Consider the following 19,929-nt stretch of genomic DNA (forward strand, 5'->3'; position numbering starts at 1 on the left):
CCACGTTGCTATTTTTATTGCACTAGCTTGAGCCCTGCTAGCCCAAGTCTGTCCCTCTGGGCTGGGAGGCTCACTCCTAGCTGCAGTGAAGACTGGCAGAAGGGAACCAGAAGGTTTCTGGTTTAGCTTTTCCTCTTAGGGGATGTCCCCTGTGATCTGAGACATGGCGGCAGCACAGCATGCCCCTGCTAGCGCAGCACCATAGGTTTCAGTGCAGGCCATACAAACACTCCAGGGACGCGCTTGAGTTGCTCGCCTGTCTACACCACTATCCTTAGCTGCACTAGTGTGAGTACATCAACCTGTGCAGTGCCTTGTATGACAGTGTAGACTTCACCTCGGGGTGAATCTATCTCCCTGAATTTCCAAGGTACTCTCACCTGGGTCTCTTGCTAATCGGGGCAAATATTAGCCAGTTGCCCTCTTGGGGGTGTGAGGAGGGGAATCCAGTCCAGTTTAGGACTGAAGAATTCAGTGTCCCAGGAGCCAGGTTTAACCTATGGCACAGACCGAGGTTAACTGTCTAGCCATGACATTGCATTAATGCCTAGGAATGGGCCCTGAGAATAGTGGCCTGGCTTATTTATAGATGTGCACTGCTGTTAATCTTAAAAAGAAAAGGAGGACTTGTGGCACCTTAGAGATGCTCAAATTTATTTGAGCATAAGCTTTTGTGAGCTACAAGGTGCCACAAGTCCTCCTTTTCTTTTTGTGAATACAGACAAACACAGCTGCTACTCTGAAACCTGCTGTTAATCTTGTAGCGTAGTCTCTTTGGAAACTGACTGGATGTGTGGGGGATGCTGCTCCCTTTTCTTAAAGGATCTCTGCATGGAGACTCCAGTGCCCAGAAGGAGATGTCATGGAGCACATTGTTCCATGTGCATCTGCTCAGCACAGACCATCCAAACTACTTCAGTGCTCAGGAGGGGTCGCTTGCTGTGCATTTGGAAAGGAAAGGCCAGGTCGCGTCCCTCTAGAATGTGAGCATTGGACTTCGTCTGCCAAGACTGGGCCTTGCTTACGGGGAAGGCTGGAACAGGGACACTGACCGTTACGCTCCTTTCTTGGTTTCTGATTTCAGCCCTCTAAGCCAAGGAATACACCATGCCACCCCACCAGGAGACCTCCAATGGCATGTGAGAGACCTGCCTTCTTTGTGAATTCCCCCAAGATGTTGAGGGTGGGTGAGGGGAAAGAGCAGAGATGTCATTCCCACACATGCTGCCTTGTATTCTGTTGAACCAAGGCTGCTCACCCAGTACTTTCTCATTAAGGTTTAATTTATTGCTGCCTGTTTCTGTCGCTGATTCTCATGCATATGAGGTGATTCTCTTTCTGCCTTGTTCTAAGAATACAGGCTCCTGTGTTTATACTGGGAAGCACCGACTCTTGTGAGTGGGTGACTGGCTGGGGCCAATGCTCTAAATCGGTAACTCCCTGCCTTAGACTGGCAAAGGATTTAAATGTCTGTTCTTAATCAGGCAGCCCTTCTGTCTCATGCTTTATGATCATGAGTGTGGTGATGTAAGATCTAGGGAAAAGGTTCGAGTGGTTGCTTATTCTTTTATATAGTCGTGTCTGATCCAGACTGCTTCCCTGGTGGCATGGGCACAGCTTTCTAGCTCTGTGTTCAGAGCAGTGTTGGCTCCTGTCAAACTACATGTGGTCTTTAACTAAGAAAACAAGTAGTCCAATAGTTATGCTGTGCATCCCTGAATTCTAATCCTTTCTCCCCTTGGCCTTGGGGCAAATGACTTACAAAATGCAGATATTTACCTGCTACATTAGGTTAACTAGCCCTTGTTGGTAAAGCATTCTTGAGAATGCAGGATGTTGGGAGGGCAAGCTACCTTTCTGGAGGCCTGTCTTTAAAAAATCCTGGCACATCACAGGTGAGACCCTTAGTGGGCTCAGGGTTGCATGGGAGACTAAGGTCGCAACCAGCACCAAGTGTCCCATGTTAGGGCTGGCAGACCTGAGGGGGTGAAACTTCCAGAGCACCTGGCTTCTTGCTTTCATGAATCTCTTCTTTCGGATTTCTCTGCAAAAGATATTGGGGTGGGTGTGAGTTGAATGTACGTGCTGCTCTTAGATCTGACACTTGTATTGCATATGCAATACCTGGCCTTTGATGTGCTATACTAGGAGCTTTAAGATCTGTTTTCAAGCATGTCTTGGTATACGAGCAAAACAAATTGACTTTTGGGGGTTGGGGGTAGAACCCAACAAAACTGTAAATCATGCCCTTCAATTGTGTATTTCCTGGTGACGGAAGGCCCCCTGAGTCTCTTAACCAGACCAGCACCAAAAAAACCCCAAATAAACCAGCTCCTTGAGAGGAATTTAAATTTCCTCGCCAGGTAAGTGTGGTGTGTGTGGGTGTGTTTTTTTCTTTAAATGCTGTGACCACAGCTTCTCTCACCAACACCCTGAGGCCATGGTTGGGAGTTCTGGCTCTTGCATTAGCATGCCCAGAGCATCGGATGCAGTTACCATAGTAACCTAATGATTGGGCTCTGTGCTAGCAGATAGCATGAAGCTCATGGGCCATGACTGAACCATAAATGCAGCTCCATTCTTGCCAGTATGTGAGACTTTTACAAACTGCATTTCCCCTTCACAGAACCCATATATCTTACAGTAGTGCAGCAGCTTCTTTGGCTGGCCTGAATGTATAAAGGTTTCCTCTTTACCTGGAGTAAGAAAGGGTTTCTACCCTCCCTCCACATATCAGTGAGATCTGCTATGGGGGGGTGGTGGTGGTGTCACTCTCCGAAAAGTGAATCATAGTCCTAGTATAGCTCTTATTAGAAGAGGGACTACAGATCTCACCACCTGTTCCCTGACAGGTTTCAGAGCAGCGGCCGTGTTAGTCTGTATCCACAAAAAGAAAAGGAGGACTTGTGGCACCTTAGAGTAACAAATTTGAGCATAAGCTTTCGTGAGCTGCAGCTCACTTCATCGGATGCATGCCATCCAATGAAGAGAGCTGCAGCTCACAGAAGCTTCTGCTCAAATAAATTTGTTACTCTCTAAGGTGCCACAAGTCCTCCTTTTCTTTCCACCTGTTCCCTGTGCATATAGTCAGATCAGCTGATATTGGTGACTCTTCAGTCCCACTGGTATCATGGGAGAGGGAAGCTGGGGTCTATTTTAGTTTCTGTTCTGATTGCAGTGTCAGATCTGGGCAACCCATTGTCATTAACGTGGCTGGCTATAAGTGAAGTCAGGGTTGGTCTGAAGAATCTTCTGGCTCTCAAACCCCCCAACAGAGAACCTGGCTTGACTTTTGGATCCAAGGAGAAGGTCTATTTTGGGTTCTTAAACTGCACTCATTACCATGAAAAGAGTCTGCCTTGGGAAAATTTGTAGCTCAATCACTTGGTATGGGGAGCAGCTTAGAATCTGGCTGCCTCTTCCTGGAGACCTCAGGGGGCTCTGTGTATGGCTGTGTGAGGAAAGAGCCAGAGAGCAAGGCTCAAACTATCCTCTCCTGTCCCAATAAAGGCCATGTGTAGTGTTGGATTAACACACTACCATTGGCTAGGCTCAGCACTTGGAGGAAAAGCAGAACAGCAGTGTGCTTCTAACTGAAATGCAGCCTTGTCACTTTCAGTCTGAAATGTCAGAAGAAACTTGGACTCTGCTCCTGGCACAGAGAGCCTCCTAGGGAAGGAATGGGGTGGGGGCTGGAGAGAGGAGGAAATGACAGTGTGGGGGTGGGGAAAAACCATCCCTAGGGGTTTCAGAGATGTGATGTACTGGAATGCCAGGCCTCATTGGAGTGGGCTTGCATCCTCTCTGCATACTGCCTGAAACAGCAGAGATCAGTGGTACCGTCTTCTGGAGCCTGTTACAGGCTGAATCTTCTCATGAAAGGGGATTTCTCCTGCCTTTGTACAGTGTCCAGGACAGAGTTGGTCCTATTTTAGCTGTCTTCACTGGAGAAGGCTACGTCCCCCTCTAAAACAGTGCTTTCAAATCGGGGAATAAAAAGGGTGGCAGGAAACCATTGGGATACAACAGTGCTCTGAACAGGGTCTCCTAGCAGCATGGTTCAGTGTTAAATCTAAATCTTTTTAATATGAATCTCCAAATTTACCACTTCTGCACCACCTATGACTGAGTGATTAGCCACTTCTCCATATCTTCCCTCCCCCAACCATATGCTCCTGCCAACTTTCATGTTTCGTGTATTGGGTCTTGATCTACACCCTTTCTTAGGCCCTCTCCCGACTAGGTTTTAAAGCATGTTAACTGCATTTAAAGCCAGTTGTTAGCATAGTCTCCACCACCCCAGGACAGTAACCTTTAGGTCTGAGATCTGTGCTAGCCAAATACTACCAGAGTTCAGCATCTAAGTCAGTTTCTTCTTCTCTCAGGGAAACCAGTCTTCCACAAAGCCCAGGGAAATTTGCTAACAGTGGGGTAGACCTGTCTAAAGATGGGGTCAGATCTGTGCCAGCAACAGCCAAGCTGTCCCCATGAGACTTCTTTCCTCTTTAAAAATCCATTGGTCAGGACTTTTTAACAAGCTTTAACTCTGCTCTGGGCAAGCATAGATGACAATTGTGGCTAGACTGCTGACATTTTAGTCACCTTGCTGCTCCCACTTGCTGGCTACCATTGGTGGCCCAATTTTTAAATGGGAGACCAGCTTTTTTTGGAAATGCTTAAATTAAGTGGCCAGAATGGGAGGTGTGCAGCACCCTGCCGAAAGCTCCCAGTGCTCTCAACAGGAACTGAGCTTTCTTGTCAAAGGCCACACCTTTCTACTGCTGTTCTGGGGGATAGCCACTGAACAGCACCCTCCTGTTGTGTTCAGACCATGTCTATAGCTGCATTTGTAGGGCTTTGTAGTCTGCACTGGGACGTGGGAGGCAGCAGGGGTCATCTGTACACACCATGTATATCCACTCCAATCCGATTAATCTGAATTGGAATAAAAAACCCCCCCAAAACCTTGCTTTAAGCAATGAGCGGTCTGTAGATGCTGTAAAACTGGTTACCCACCCCCTTCTAAATCTCTCATTTAGCCAGACTTCTGGTTGGGGCAGTGCAGAGATGAGAAGGTTTATGCCGTCTGGATGTGTCTGTATCTCTCTGCACCACACCCTATGGCGCAGGGATGTGGGGGGCCAGTCTCCTGAAGCGTGGGCCAGTGTGGTGGCTTTTTTTTTTTTTTTTTTTGCTATGGAAACTGCATATGGCTGGAGGTGGAGAGATTTAAAGGCCACTTAGCTATTCATTTCTTTACACCCCACACCCACCCCTCCCTCTCCCCCCCCAGCCAGAGTGTCCCTGTCTCTGCTGACAGGACACAGCCTGTTTGTAACATCACCTGCTACTAGGAATTTGTGCAGGCAATGGGGGAGGGAATGGACTGTCTCTGCTGCTAGCCTCTCAGAAAGCTGATTGGGGGAGAGGGGTTGTGTGCCTAAGATCACACTGCAGGATTGGGGGAGGGGAGAAGACGGCATGTTGCTGCTTGTTGCTTTTTACACACTAGAAAGGGTTTTGGTTTTCTTCTGAGCACCAAGGTAGGGGACCTATTTTTAACCTTGAATTTCCTGCATTGCTGCTGTGCTCACAGGTATTTGCTGTTGCAGGATGGGGAGCAGTGGCCTGCGGCTGGGTGTCTATTTTGTAAGTCTGTTTGCTGTCCTGCACCAGGACCAAGTTGTGCAAAAGCAGTAGCTGACAGCTAGGATTCTGCTGATGTGGTGCTTATGGGTCACAGTTGGTATGTGTGGCAGAGGTGCGAACAGGGTGCTGTGCACAGAGTGCTGCTTTGTGCTCAAACAGTTCCCTGCCTGCTTCTTCAGGCCCCCGGTTTACAGATGACAGCAGTCTACACAACAGGTGAAAATAGATTTCCCTCCTGCCCCAAAGCCATAGTGTAGATGGGACTCTGGGTGTCCTGTTAAAGGGATACTTAAACTATGGATTCTCCAGGGTCTTAACTCAGTTACAAGGGGACCCAAATTGTGGCCCCCATCTGCTTTGCTGGGACTGTAACCCCAGACCTGTCTGGTTGTATTAGGGCTGGAGCCTGCGTTCAGGGCTGTGCCAGAATTCCCTGACAGGATTGGGAATGTCACGATTTCAAGGAAAAAGCTTAATTGCAAAAGGAGCTTTAGAGAGAGACCCTCCTAGTCCTTCCTCCTTGGATCTTTCTTCAACAACTGCAGTTGAGTCTATGAACGGAGCCAGAGCAGTTTGAGATAGTGTCCTCTTTCCAGAGCTAATACACATGGAGGAGTGGGGTGTTTAACATAAACACAGGCAGCTGATAAGCATGTAAATGCCTCGGCTTTTCATGAGAATTTAGCAATTTCTTACTTCCTGAGGCACTAGGGATGACTGCAAAACGGTAGGTTTCAAAGAACCTCTGTAGGTCTCTGCTTCATTAGTAGATGTCTAAGAACTTTACCTCATGGAGTTTAGGTGTCATTTCAACCCTATGCCTCCACTGGCCTGGCTGTAATAGGAAGTGGTTCTCCCCTGCTTCCTATTCCTGGGTCTACCATCAAACTGCACAGCACTGCTTTTCAATCCATATTTCCCTATCCTTTGTCTTGTGCCTGAAAGGATCAGGTTTCCCAGGACAAATTACTGAGGCCACTTTCTCTCTTCACTGTCTCCAGCACAACACCGAATGTTGCAGTGGGATCTTCTAGCTTCTGCCATCCACAAAGCAGTTACACAAATACCAAGGCTAGAGTTTCCTCTACACACATTTCCCAGGGAGTTCGGTGCACAAATAGTTAAGATCCTGTATGACAACCAATTTCAAGGCCAGTTTGAAGAGGCAACTGGTCTTGGAGTTCTCCTCTCCTGGGCCTTGTCTTCCCCCAACCTTAAATTCCCGAGATGTGGAGGCAAGGAAATGAGCCAGACTAACTTTGGGGGCAGTTGTGCTTTTCAGTGCATGGAGTCTGTTGTCATGCAGAAGAGTGCATTGCCTAATAGTGGTGTAAGAGTGGTGGCTGCATTTGTATCGGGGTTAATACTTAACCTCTGGCCAGTTTCTACTGGCCATCAGCCATACCAAGAAAGAATCGGCATCTGTGTTGTGCGTACAACACAGGTGTAAATCCTGCCTGCAACACTTCTATCGGCTGAGCAAAGTAAGATAAGTGCAGGGCAGGTTCCTTTTTGGGCCTGTCTGTCTTGTTGAACAGTGGGGAAGTGGTGAACAAATGCCTCAGCCACACTAAGCCCCACTTTTGGGTATTCTTAGAGCGCAGGCAGGCCCGGCTCTGTTAATGCACCTTAGTCCTGACCTGTTGTTCAAGTCCTGCTCAGAATGTCACCTGTACACAGTACTTGTGATGGAGCTTGGGCTCTTGCTTTGCTTGTGGCTCAATCGTGCTTTGAATCTGTAGGTAAAGAGGGCTGTGCAAACTCTCTCTCTCTCTCTCTTCTGGCTTAGATGGAGAGTGTCCCCTCCCTTACCAACATCCTTTTGTCTTCCAGCTACGGGATTCAGCATTTGCCTTCAGTACTCAAGTTCCTCTAACTGCTAATTTGTGTTGTCTACAGTAATGACTGCATGTAACATTCTGATGCTACTACGGAGCACTTGAGGATAATAGCAGTTAGGCGTGCTGCCAAAGGTGGACAGCGTTCTGTTGCTGTACAGAACCCTCCATGTTAGGGAGTTCTTGGGGCTTGTCTAAACCCAAGTGGTGGTGCTAATTCTGTACCAGAATAGCCAAGCAGTACAAGCCCCAGTGTGGATGTAGGTAAACAGTTAGCTTTGTTACTGTACCGATAGTCTACACTGGCAGAAGACCCCTTTGTACCAGCAGAACTGCATGAGCGCTAGCTGATTGCACTGTTCTAACTATTTTAAGTGTTTTACACTCTGAAACAGCTGAACATAAAATCTGTGTAGACCAGGCCTTTCATCCGTTAACATGAAGAACGCTACCCGCTACTTAATGCACAACTGAAGTGATTCAGGAAGGTGTCCTAGGCTTTTTCCAAAAATCTAGGTTTTTCCCTCCTTCAAAGAGGCAGGAGAGGGGAGGGGGTGCTAAAGAGTCCCCTCTTAAAGAGTTAAAACCTCTTTTCCCTATAAACTAACTCCATGCTAGCAAAAGGCACCGTGTTAGCAGCCCTGAAGACTGCAGTCCTCAAGCCACCCTGCTGCTAGGGGTGCCTCTAACAATACGCTGCCGCTGCCGCTCCTCTCTTAGTAGAGGGACTATTTCAAGAGCTAAAGGCGTGCCATCTAGGGGCCTGTTGCGTCCCTGATGAGCTCAAGGCTGAAGCAAAGGACTGACCTGGAGCAGGGAGGGTTAGGAGTGCAGCTGATGTGGTCCTAGGGGCAAGTCCATCAGGGTGGCCCCTTGTGTGAGCTCAGTTTGCTGTATCCAGTCCCTGGGCTGATGATGGCTAACGGGTCTTGCTTCTCCTCTCAGACACTACCCGAAGCAGTCCTTCACCATGGTGGCAGACACTCCAGAGAACCTGCGCCTAAAGCAGCAGAGCGAGCTTCAGAGCCAGGTAAGAACGCTGTCAAAGGCTCCCCTGCCCCTTGGCCAGGCTACTGTCGCTTGCCTCACTGTGCCACTGGTGACTCTCCATCCCCAGTTCATTCTGGGGTGGGTCATTTCTGAAATATTGCATGGATCTGATAGTCTGGCAATTCCTCTGGTCAGTCTTGTCCCAGTACCCTGGCCCTAATGGTCCAGCACCTCTTTGAGCTGAAAAGCCAGGATGTCCTGTGGTCTGTTTTTTTTTCTATCCTGTCCCGATTACACCTCTTCTTGTACCAGCATCTTCCCTTCCTGGCTAGACCAATAGGCCTGATGATGTGAAGCTGTGAGCTGTCTCCCCTGGACAGACAACTTGCTCCCAAGGCTTGAAAAAAAGGAGGGGAGGAAGGGATGAGACAGGACCTGGTCTGGTGCAAGAGTCTCCCTGTGGGGCAAGTCTCTGAGCTTGCTTGGGCCACGTCTGGACAGCCCCCTCCTATTCTGTGGTCCAGAGATGAAACTGGGTCGTCAAAAGCCCCCAGCTGCAAGGCAGAGCTGAACTGGATTATTGCCCAACTTCTGATGACACAATAGGAACTGGCTTTGGCTTTAGATCTATTAAGGGCTTGAGGTAGGCCAAAAAGGTCTCTTCTTCCTCCTTCCTGCCCTGGAACACTGAAATATGCAGAATTTGAAACTCAAAAGCTTAGATTATGATCTGCAGAGTTTGCTTTAAATGGGGCATAGCTTGTTTGGGAATAATAGCTTGGCTGGCTGGCCTTCTGTAGTGTGAATTCTCAGCCTCCTTAGTATCCCTCGCACTGCTGAGGTTTGAGAGTAGGGAGCAGGGCTGTCCAGGGGAGTCCAAGCCCAAGGAGATCTCATGGCTGCTACCAAGTTAGAGAACTCTGACTGTCCTGAGCTGCTGTCCCTGACTTTGAGACAGCACCACGCTCAAATTAGTGCCCAGCATACTCTGCCATGGCAGGAAAATGCATCCAGGAGCAATTTTTGGCTTGTCACTCATGCATGAGAACACAATTACCACATCCTGTGCTGAGAATCTGATTACCCTATTCCCCCCCCCCCCCCCGGCTTGGTGAAAAGGGGTTAACAGACTGCTTTTGAGGGGCTCACCAAGGCATGCCAGCCTGGCTCTGCACAAGCTTAACAGAGGCACTATTGGGCTTGGAAAGATCCAGGCAGGGGGTGTACCGCCTGAGACTTGCCTTAGTGCTGTTTTCAGGGCGAGCAGGCATCATTTGGGATCAGTGCGTTCCCCTCCTGCTGTGCTGTGACAAGCACAGTGACCTTCCTTTTTCTCTCTCCCATTAATTGAGAAGTGCCGGGAGCTAAAAGGCAGCTTGCTGGGAATGGCTTCCCTGCTGGAGGAGGGAGCTAGGCCTCCCTTTGGCGTCACAGGGTAGATGCTAGCTGCTGGGGTATCTTCTGGGAGGGGCCCTTCAGCTATAGTTTTGAAACATCTGCTTTTGTAAAGTCCCTTCCTCGCAGCAAGTTTCCCAACAGCTCTCTGACTTGCACAAATGCAGCTTTGCCTGAACAGTCAGGGCTTGCTTTGGGCCTCCTAGAGCTATTGTGGGAGGCAAGTGCCACTTCTCCAAGGTAAGAGGCAGGAGAGCCCAACAGTTCGCTGTTCAGGTTGCTCCAGCCAGTGCTGCTTTTTCCCCCTTAAAAAATCTCCTGGGGCTGTACTCCAGCATATCCCCACTGGGCCCAAAGACTACCTAGAACCTCTCTGGAGCTGGTGTCCCTGCAATTCCCCACTGGATCTATTGTACTTAGAGGAATTCTTAGATCATAAGGCCAGTAGGGACCACCATTGGGATCCTCTAGTTTGCCCTGTGCTCTGCAGGAAGTCATAGAAAGATTCTCTGAATTCCCGTTTTGAATTCCCACAACTCTCCTCATAGGAATAGAAGTTTGTCCTGCCATCCTTTGCACAGTAATGGGAAGGGATTTTTGGCCATCTTTGTTAGGCTGGTTAGCTGCTGCCCTCCACCCCACAGGAGGCTGTTTTGCAAGGCGCTGTCTGTAGCTGTAAAGTACCTTAAGCCACCCTGGTGTGTGTTTTGCTGTGGGAGTATCAGATGCTGTTTTCCTTTCCTTCCCCACCCCCTTGCCACATAGCAAACCTGTAGCCCTGGCAGGGGGCGGGAGGCAAGCTGGGTGCCAGGTTAACTGCCATGTTGCCTGTCACACTGAACGGCTGGGCCCCAGGGTACTTGTTTTACTTCTCTAGGAGGCTAGAGCAGGCACCTAGCTCCTCCCACTTAATCTGATGCTCCAGGGAGTCTTGTCTTGACCCAAACATCTGGGTACAGGAGAGATTAAAGAGTCAATGCCCCAAGCAACAGTAGCTCTGGAGGGGTTCTACGAGCAGCATCCCCCTCTCTTATGGTACTGGGAGGCTCAAAGCTTCCCCCTGTCCCAGTGGTGTGTTCCCTGTCATGGGAGGGATTGCTTGTCAGGTGAGCTAGAGGAGACCATCTGTGCAGCAGTTTCCATCTGAAGACTCCCAATCATTTGGCAAATACTAAACTCTCTATAAGGCTCTGCTTCATTTACTACAGACATGCCTCCTCCAGGGTAGAATGAGGCAGCTGTTAATAGCACGGAGCAGAACTGAACAATACTTCTTGACGGGAAGCATAGTCCAGTGGAAATGGCCTGGGCACAGAGTTAGTAGAATGAAATCCTAGCTGGGTAAGGAAAGATGGTTCAGTGGCTAGGTCAGTCTGGCACTCGGTGACCTGGGTTCAATTCCATGCTACATCAGTCTGACACCTTTGGGCAAGTCTCTGGATCTGTTTTGTGCCTAAGTTGCCCATCTGTACAATGAGAGTGCTTCCCAGATGCTCAATGCTGTGGTGCTCTAGGCCATATAAATATCTTGGAGGAAGAGGGTAACTCCCTCAGTTCTGTGGGATCTCAGAGCAATTTTTAAATTTAAATTCGTTTTAAAACTGAGAATTAGTATGTCTTACAAAGGGTGCTCATCTACTGAATCCTTTTAGCGGCAGGCTTTTCTGAGGCCTCCCCTTCAAGTACTGCCTAGGCCTTACCCTACTTAAGAGCCTGTCCCACTGTAGAATGGTGCATAAACACACCCAAATTGTTCCTCTTCCTGTGACACTTCTCTTGGAGGGCTCTGTCCCCTGCTGGAAGAGGAAGTTCATCAAGCTTGGATGAAGGTGGCAGGACTGATGGCCTGAATGAAATCTCTCCATTTGAGCATAGCTGGGGGCTCAAAGAGCAGTCTGAAGAATAATTGCATTATGTCTCCTGGCCCCATCTCAAGCCCTGACTAGATGAGCAGAGAAATCTAGTCTGGGATTTCTGCTGCAGCTGCCCCACTTGAACAGTGTGGGTGAATAGTCTTATTAGTGACCAATGGGGAGCAGACTGTCTCTCGGTCTGACTAGAACCAGGCCTGGATTTTTGTTCAGCTGTCCTCCTGTGGGGAAGGGCTGTCTTGTTGTGCTGAGAGGAGAAACTGAAGAGGAATAAATCACTTCAATGTAATCTTGGAGAGAAGGGTCAGGTGCATATTTGATTGGAAATGAGCTGGTGCAGAAGCATATAAATGGCTCCTCCAGCTGAGGAGGTCTGTGCTCACATGAGAACAATTACTGGGCTTCTGATAGAGGTACTGTTGCATTCTAGGATTCCACCTTGAGCATCTCTTCCAGGCCAGAGTGACTCACAAGAGGTAATTTCTGAGTCCGAGGGAGGAGAGGCTGCTGTTGGGTCCTGGCAGTACTAACCACAAGGGACCCTTACTCAGCTGGAAGGGGGGGAGCTGTGGGCTATGGAAGAGCAGAAATGCAATGCCCATGGCCCTCTAGGGAGGGTAGATCTTAAACAGGCATAAGATAACATCCTAATTCCTCTCTCCTTATGTCTGCCTTTGTTCTGCTTACAAAGGGAGTCTCCTGTTTTCTAAGCACCAAACATTTACTCTAGTTAATACACAGTTACTTTTATCTTCACTGACGGTTGCTTCAAAGGATATAAGGCTGATATCGGCTAAATTTGCCCAGAGCTGAGCAAACCCCACATGGTCTGGAATGTGACTCCTGTAGTCTGGTTCACTGGTAGTACAAAATCTTGGCGGCCAACTGGACAAACCCAAGCTCCAGCTAGCAAAAGTGGTGCCAGAATAACTGTAGCTATACTAGGATTTTTGCCAGTATAAAAATGTAACTTACAAAAAAAAAAATCACACCCCAAGCTGACACTTCTACACCAGCAGAAGTCTTTAAATGTAGACCTGGCTGTAGATTTTGTCGGAGGGGTTCATTGTCATGGAAAGATGGGGTTTGCTTGCTGTGTGAACAGTCTTGTGCTGTGTTCTTCAGGACACTCATCAAGACTCCATCTCTAGTGCTGAGTCTAACCTTTTCCAGAGCCCTACTTTCAATCCAGCGTGCAACCCTGCAGGGCTGGGGAGTGTGTGACCTGTGGCTATGTCTACAAGTCTCGGTGCACCTCTCCCAGAGACTGGAGGGGGTGGCACTGAGCTATACTGGAGAAGGAAGGGGAGAACTGGTAGGACTGTCTCTTCACTCTGGAGGATTTCCAAACTGGAGATGGAATGGACACATCCCCAGTAACGGCTTTTGGCCAACACACAAGGTTCTAATACTGGATCTAACCTCCTGTGTGGGGTCTGTATCCTGGTGTGTTTTTGGGTAGGGGGAGGGATGGACTCTAGTAGTTCTATTCTAATGCTGCAGTAGCATATGCTGATGCTAGTAACTTCTCATTCCTATTGTTAGATGACTAGATTCTAATCCCCCCAAAACAATGCTCTGAATACAAAATCCCAACTACTAGTCCCAGTCCAGAACTTTTTTTGTGGACAGGGGAGCTGTGGCTCAGCTGTGTGCCACGCTGGAACTGGTTAATATAGTCTGCATCAAATCTCTTGGTTTCTGTTTCTATTTCTATTCGCCAAGAAGGCGTCTCTTGTTCTGGTTGCTCTCGGAAGCAGATGATTATCGCTCTTGCAGCTAAACTAGGCCCACAAAGTGACCGCTTTTACGCCTTCGCTCCCTGCCTCCTGCCCACACCTGCCAGAAGAATCGCAGGGTTTTCATCCTGTGGCTTCCCTCCCAGACTCTTGAAATTGGCCCCTTTGGAGAAATATTTTGATGCAATCTTTCCTGTCCAGGGGTGGAGGTACCTGTTGAGTGGGTGGCATGTAGCTGTTTTGTCTCAGACTTTGTTCTGTGTGCCCCTTTCTGAAGCAGGGCTTCTGACACTCTTTGGTCTCATTGAAAGTCCAGTCATTAAAGGACATTCAAACACCAGCTCTCTAATACACTTGAACAGAGAGCTGCTGTGCACTGCCAAGTGAGGGGGCATTTCTTCTGTAGCTGCCTTTAGGCAGTAGCTGGGATAAATTGTACCATGTCACAGCAGTCTTCAGGTCTGTACCTCCCACTTCAAGAGTGGGGGAGTCTTCCCTCCTGAGTGAATTGGCTCCACAGGGATGGAGCAAAGGCTAGTACCTTGTCTCTCAAATGGGGAAGGAGCCTTGGCAGAGTTGAGATCTGATCTAGTAGTGAGGAGGCCTGTGGAACATGGTCTAGTTGGACATCGGTGGGTCAGAACTCCTGGTTCTGTTTCTGGCACTGTCACTAACTTCTGGTGTGAGCTTGGAGGGGGAGTGACCTGCCCATTTCTGCATCTGTAGAATGAGGTGAACAGTATGCAGGGGGAGGAAAGGAAGAGACATGAGGCACTTTCTAGGCAAACATTAACAGCCTGAAATCCCAGTCTGGAAGGAGCTGTTGAAGTGAGCAGCCAGGCTGGCAACTGAGCTGGGAACCAGCTGGTAAAAGTAACCATTCATAAAATAATACCTCTTGCAGGGCCCAGACCTGTCAACCCTAATGCCTCTTTTGAAGTGATTAGTCCCACTGACCTGCAGAAGGCCACTCTCGGCTTTTGATGCAGTCTTGGACTTGTGCATGCAAGCCCCAGCTTAGACTAATGGCTTTCCTTAGCTCTTCTCCTTGGCTGTGCTTTTCTAGACACTGGGAAGGGACTCCAGGCTGGTGAATGGCGTGCCTGCCACAGTGCAGGGGTGAAGGCTGCCTGTGTGTCAGAGGGCCATGGCTTAACCTTGTGGTGCGTTTTGCCTCCATTGTCTGCCCTCCCCCATCCTAGCCCGTGCAGAGCCATACATACATGGGAACACACTCGCGCTGCCTCACTCTGTCTGGCCTTCTGCAGGCAACCGCTCACTGCTCAGCGTCTTCCAGCCTAGTGCCCATATAAGGGCAAGAAAGAAGTAAAAGGCTGCCTTGTCTCAGCACTTCCTCCCTTCTCTCCCGCTTGCTTAACCCTCTGTGTGGCTGTTCCAGAGAAACTGCTCTTCCTACATACGCCCATGGTTCGCTGTGCCTGGCTTGCTGCTGAAATACACTCCTGGCTGCCTCCCCCATCTGGCTTGGGTAACTTAAGGCCATGCCAACCGCTGCGTGGTGGGGTCTGTAGTCTAGCAGGCTCTGACAGGCCTGTGTCTCCTCTCTCAAACCCTCCCAGAGCTCACACCAAGCACTAGAATTAAACAAAACGGCAGGGTGTTGAGCTCTGCAGACGTTCCAACGCCTTGGATTTTTGGAACCTGTCATGATTGAAAGGCTGGCTGATGCAGAGAATATGGGGTTAAAGGGCTGGGTTCCTCTTTTTTGAAGTCCTGAAAGAGCCCCGCCCCCTTTACCAAGACTGCTACCATACATCTGTGGTTGAGATGCAGGAGTCACAAAGCCCATGGTTAAGTCAGAGTAGTTTGGACTGAATGAATGAAATGATTCAGGCCAGGCTGACTCGCAGTCTGCTCTAGAGTCCTGTTTCTGCCCTGTCTGCTCATGCTCTGAGTTGGCAATGTGATGCCCTTGACCCAGGAAAATGGAAGAACTTGGCACTGATATCTTGGGCTTCTGTTCCCTGCAAGCAGAAGAGCAGCAAGTTGCTCTGAGGGCCTGGTTTGGTTTTAATAGCATGCTTGACATAGTGCTCCAGGAGTAACCGTTAAAGCAGAAATGGCCACCCAGTGGGATGCAAGCCACAGGGTAGAGAGCAGAATGTGTGTGGTAGGACAAGGAGTAACAGCTTGGGGCTTGTCTTGACTAGGATTTAAAGGCACATTGGCAAACACAAACAGATCCTAGCATAGCATACATGCTGCCTTGTCTAACATGCTAAACTGCTAGCTGTACACGGCATTGTCTACGCTAGCATCTCTTTGTTAGCTATTGCACCTTTAAATGCTAGTTAAGGCAAGTCCTCGAATGGCCCTGTGGATCTCTCTCCCTTCCTCATGAGGGACTTTGGTAACATGCCTTTAAATCCTAGTCTAGAAAACAATTTCTGCTGTTAGCAAGGCAGTGATCAACTCCTGTCTGCAGGTGGCCAATCATGCCAGCCTCCCAGACCTGCTTGTTTTAACTTACAAACCAACACCTTTGTGCTTTCTCTTGGCCTATGCTGGGGCAGTGGGGCTCAGGCTTCAGCCCTGAACCCCAGCAAGTCTAAGCCAACTGGCGATGGGGTTGTGACCGGCTTTGGGGTCCTGACCCACAGTTTGAGAACTGGTGTTACATTATCCGTTGCCCGGCCTACAGTATACTTCTAAAATGTGCTTGCTGACCCCATACCTGTTGTTGCTAGCCCAGACAAGGCCAAGGACCGTGAACCCTGCACAGGTAGACAAGGTGCTCCTAGTGCTTTGGTTTCTAGAGAAGTATTAGCTGTCCCACAGGGCTACCATGTTTCTATGTGAAACCTGTTTCTGGGTTCAGCTGCACATAAAATCTGCTCTTTCCAGACAGCTTGAAAGATTCTGGGTTTAGGCTGAATGTGGAAAGGGGGCAGTCACAGGCTTGTTCCTCCTTAATGCAGTAGATCTCCAAGCTTTACCTCTGCGTTGTGCCAGTGACCAGGCCAAAGAAATGAGGCATGCAGTCTTACTGTGCAGGAGATGCCCAGGAAGGGTCAGGGCAGGGGGGAGAGAAGCAAGTGCTTTTGTAGAAATGCTGCTTTGCTTGGACTGTACTGTCTTCCCCCTGCATCTCTCTAGTGTTGCTGGCTGAGGGGAGGGTCTTAGCCTAGGTTGTTTGCACTGTGTGTACAACTCTCTGAAGACCAGATCAGTGTAGGGACTAGGACTTGCTCCCAGGAACCCTTCCCTGGCATGCACAGTTGTGATTCAGCCTCTTAACTAACTGCTCTGCAGTTGAAGTGTTGGCTCCTTTCTGGCTGTGGGCTGGGAAGGGTTACAGGAAACTGATGGTGCTGGCTAGACTCACTGGTGTCTGGCCACCACTTAGATGAGCATTTCCCCCGCTCCAGCAAAGAGGGGAGTGGGAGGGAGTGACATGTCCACATGCTCCCTTGCCCTGCCTCTTCCTGCCTTCTTACCCTCCCAGCACCCCTCCTTGTAAAGACCCCTGCTGCTCGGATTCCTCTGCCGGCAGGGCAGTGCAAGTTGGGAATGGGCAGTGCCCAAAACACAGGAGGGCTGCATGAGTGCTCTCAACCCTGAGTACCCCAGCTTCCCATGGGAGGGGCTGGGACTCTAGAGACCCAAATCAACAGGGTGCTGCAGCACATGGGTGCCCATCACACAGGGGTGCAAAGGGTAATCTGCTCAGAGCTGAGTCAAATTATTGACCTACCTTCCTGGGTACTGGAGTGCAGTGACCAGTGACTGCTCTAGTCATGGGCTCACTTGCTTAGTGGAGGTGGGATCTCCAAGTGGGGAGGGCAGGATTGTGTAAGCTTTGAGGGGACTTCAGGGCAGCTACTTAAAACGAGCATCTGCTGGGTAAAGCAGGGTCCTCCTCTGAAGACTTCACTGCACCCAAAAGGATAATCTGGGAGCATCAAAGGGTGAAAATCCAAAAGTGTGTGTTTCACTGCAGAGTTCAGCTGAGCTGTTGCCCTCCCTGCACAAACCTTGCACTGGAGCTCATACGTACTTGCTTACCTGGGTTCAGTGTGTCTCAGTCAATAGATTTGTGCTCCTCAATCACTTGGGCACCCCTGCAAATCCCACCCATAGTCCTTGGGGAGGCCCTTGGCCCTCTGGCGCAGATAGCGGCAGCTGATCCAGAGGGCTAGGGAAAGTCTGGATGCAGATTATTGCCTCCTAAATGGAGGGTGGGTAAGGTGCTGCATGACCTGCTGCTCTCTGTTGGAAGCCCTCTATTGCTGAAAGCTGTCTAAACAACCGTGACCGGCTATTAAAGTGGCCTGCAGCTGTAACAGCCTCCTCTAGATGCAAGCGGCAGTTTCCATCCAGTGAGGCTGGTCTGAGCGTTTCCTTCCTTGCTGGAGGGATTGAGTCAGCGGTTTTTTAGCCTCTGTAGAGGCTGACTGTTTGGGGAATGGTGAAGCTGTACTGGGGCAAGGCAGGGCCAAGGATGGGCCCCTGGCAATCCCCATGCATGGGATTAGCTCAGGGCTACTCAGTAGGTCTGGGTGGTGGCGTGTCAGTGTATCTAACAGGTTTGTATGCTGCTGAACCTGCTGTCTCTCTCAGAGGAGAGATGAGACTGAGACTGGTGTGACTCGGCACCTTTTTTAAAAAAAACAAATAAATAAAAATCCCATGACCCTGCCCCTCCTCCCCCACCCCAGGAATGAATGTGTCGAGCCCCAAGTACTAGCCAAATTGAGGTCACCATAGTCTGCTTCCCACAATTCCTCCTGCTTTGTAACTTGGTTATAATTGTCCTAACTGGGTTCCACCCCAGAGGTGACAGACTTGCACTTAGTTGCAGAAGTGCTGTTGTACCTGGAGGTCCTAAACCCCCTTTAAGAATAACCCGTTCTACCATTATTGCTGGGAGGCTGGGCTAAAAGGCTATCTTGGGGGTAGCATGCAATGCTGGAAAAAGGGTGGATCACACAGAGGCTGGGTCTTGCCACATGAGTTGCTGTGGATGATTCTCAGTGTCTTGTTTTGCTTATCTCTCGTCCCTAGATTCGCTACAAGGAGGATTTTGAGAAGAACAAAGGGAAGGGATTCAGCGTGGTGGCCGACACCCCCGAGCTGCAGAGAATCAAGAAGACTCAGGACCAGATCAGCAACGTATGTAGCTTTTTAATCTGTGCTCTAGAGTGCTACGTTGCTGTGCTACCCCTTGGCTTTCTGCTGTGGGACGGGGGACAAAGGAGCAGCCCTGCGAACTGAGGTTGTGAAAACAAGGTCTTTATTTACTACAACTTTTTGGTTCCTTCTAGGATAGTTGTGGGTGGAGGAGTGGGCACAGTCCTCCTGTTAGTGCACGTAATTTCTGTATGTTTGTGCAACTGGAATGTGGAGCCTCTGTTCCCTGCAGACGCCCCGTGATGGGAGCTGCAGCAGGAGCTGGCAGGACCTTGCAAGTCTTAACTGTGCCATGAAGGGTTCAAAGTGTAGTGGGATTTGGAGGCTGGTGGGACTCTCAAAATGAAACAAAGCAAGGGTGAGCCCTAGGGGATGGCCCTGAATGGGCCAATCGCATCTGACCCATACTGTGGACTCTGTCCATTACTGAATCCCAGGCTGTAGGAGAGCGTCAAAGTGACAAGTCAGAGTGCAGAATGACTCCAGTTCAACTTCACCTTCGGTGCTGTCTCAGGAAACCTCAGCCAAACGCACCTCGCTTCCTCATGCCATGTCTCACTTAGACAGCTGTGCGGTGTCCTGTGCCAGTTTCCTCTGACTTGACCATGCCTCCAATTGTCCGACGCTCGCTCCAGCAGCCTGGCTGCTGGAGGGTTTTTGCTGCAGCTGTTCAGACCATGCATGGGCTGAATAGACACTGTATTCAAGGTAATCCCGGCACCTGCTGCTCTCCAGCAGGATGGGCTGTAACCCAGTTTCCTACCTAGCATCATAGAGTGCGGATTGCTAGGCTGCCGGCTGCCTCACTAAACTCCATGCTGGATGCAGCCCTCCAAACGGCGCTTGAGTTACAGCTTCAAAAGCCAGCATATCTTTTTCTCTCCTCCTCTTCTGTGCTAGGCCCTAGAGAAGGTCCCGTGTGCCACCCCCCCGGACCTGGATGGACCTTCTCTAGGGCCTAGCACAGTGCGGTCTTAGTCCCTGACTAGGCCTCATAGGGGCTTAAAGGAACTTCAGTCCTTCGCCTTGTCACTTGGATGGCAAACCAAGGGCCCAGTTCCTAGTGTCTTGCCTCTAGGACCTCTAAGATGCTCTCTAGTGGACATCTTTGTGAAGGCAACTATCCCCAGCAGCGTGGCTGGATTAAAAGTGGTGCACTAGAGGCCGTGTATGTGCCTGACCTAGCAGTGGCTTCTGTAAGGAGTACAAAACTGTTCAAGTCAGAGTCCCAGTCCAATGCTCATTGACTCACTAACTAGCCCTGAAGTCCAAAAATAAGGTTCATGTTTGAACTGA

General features: G+C 49.6%; 1 protein-coding gene across 1 annotated transcript in view; it reads left to right on the plus strand.

Moving 5' to 3' along the window:
* Nucleotides 1–19,929, plus strand: part of LASP1 (LIM and SH3 protein 1) — a 55,698-nt gene that overhangs the window by 22,683 nt on the left and 13,086 nt on the right. Inside the window, exons 3-4 of the mRNA XM_084615671.1 lie at nt 8,433–8,517; nt 18,508–18,615. Of these exons, the coding sequence (XP_084471797.1) occupies nt 8,433–8,517; nt 18,508–18,615 (193 nt within the window). The remainder of the gene's footprint in view (nt 1–8,432; nt 8,518–18,507; nt 18,616–19,929) is intronic.

Source organism: Lepidochelys olivacea (assembly GCF_965140295.1).
Source record: "Lepidochelys olivacea isolate rLepOli2 genome assembly, chromosome: 27".
In the NCBI taxonomy this organism is placed as follows: domain Eukaryota; kingdom Metazoa; phylum Chordata; order Testudines; family Cheloniidae; genus Lepidochelys; species Lepidochelys olivacea.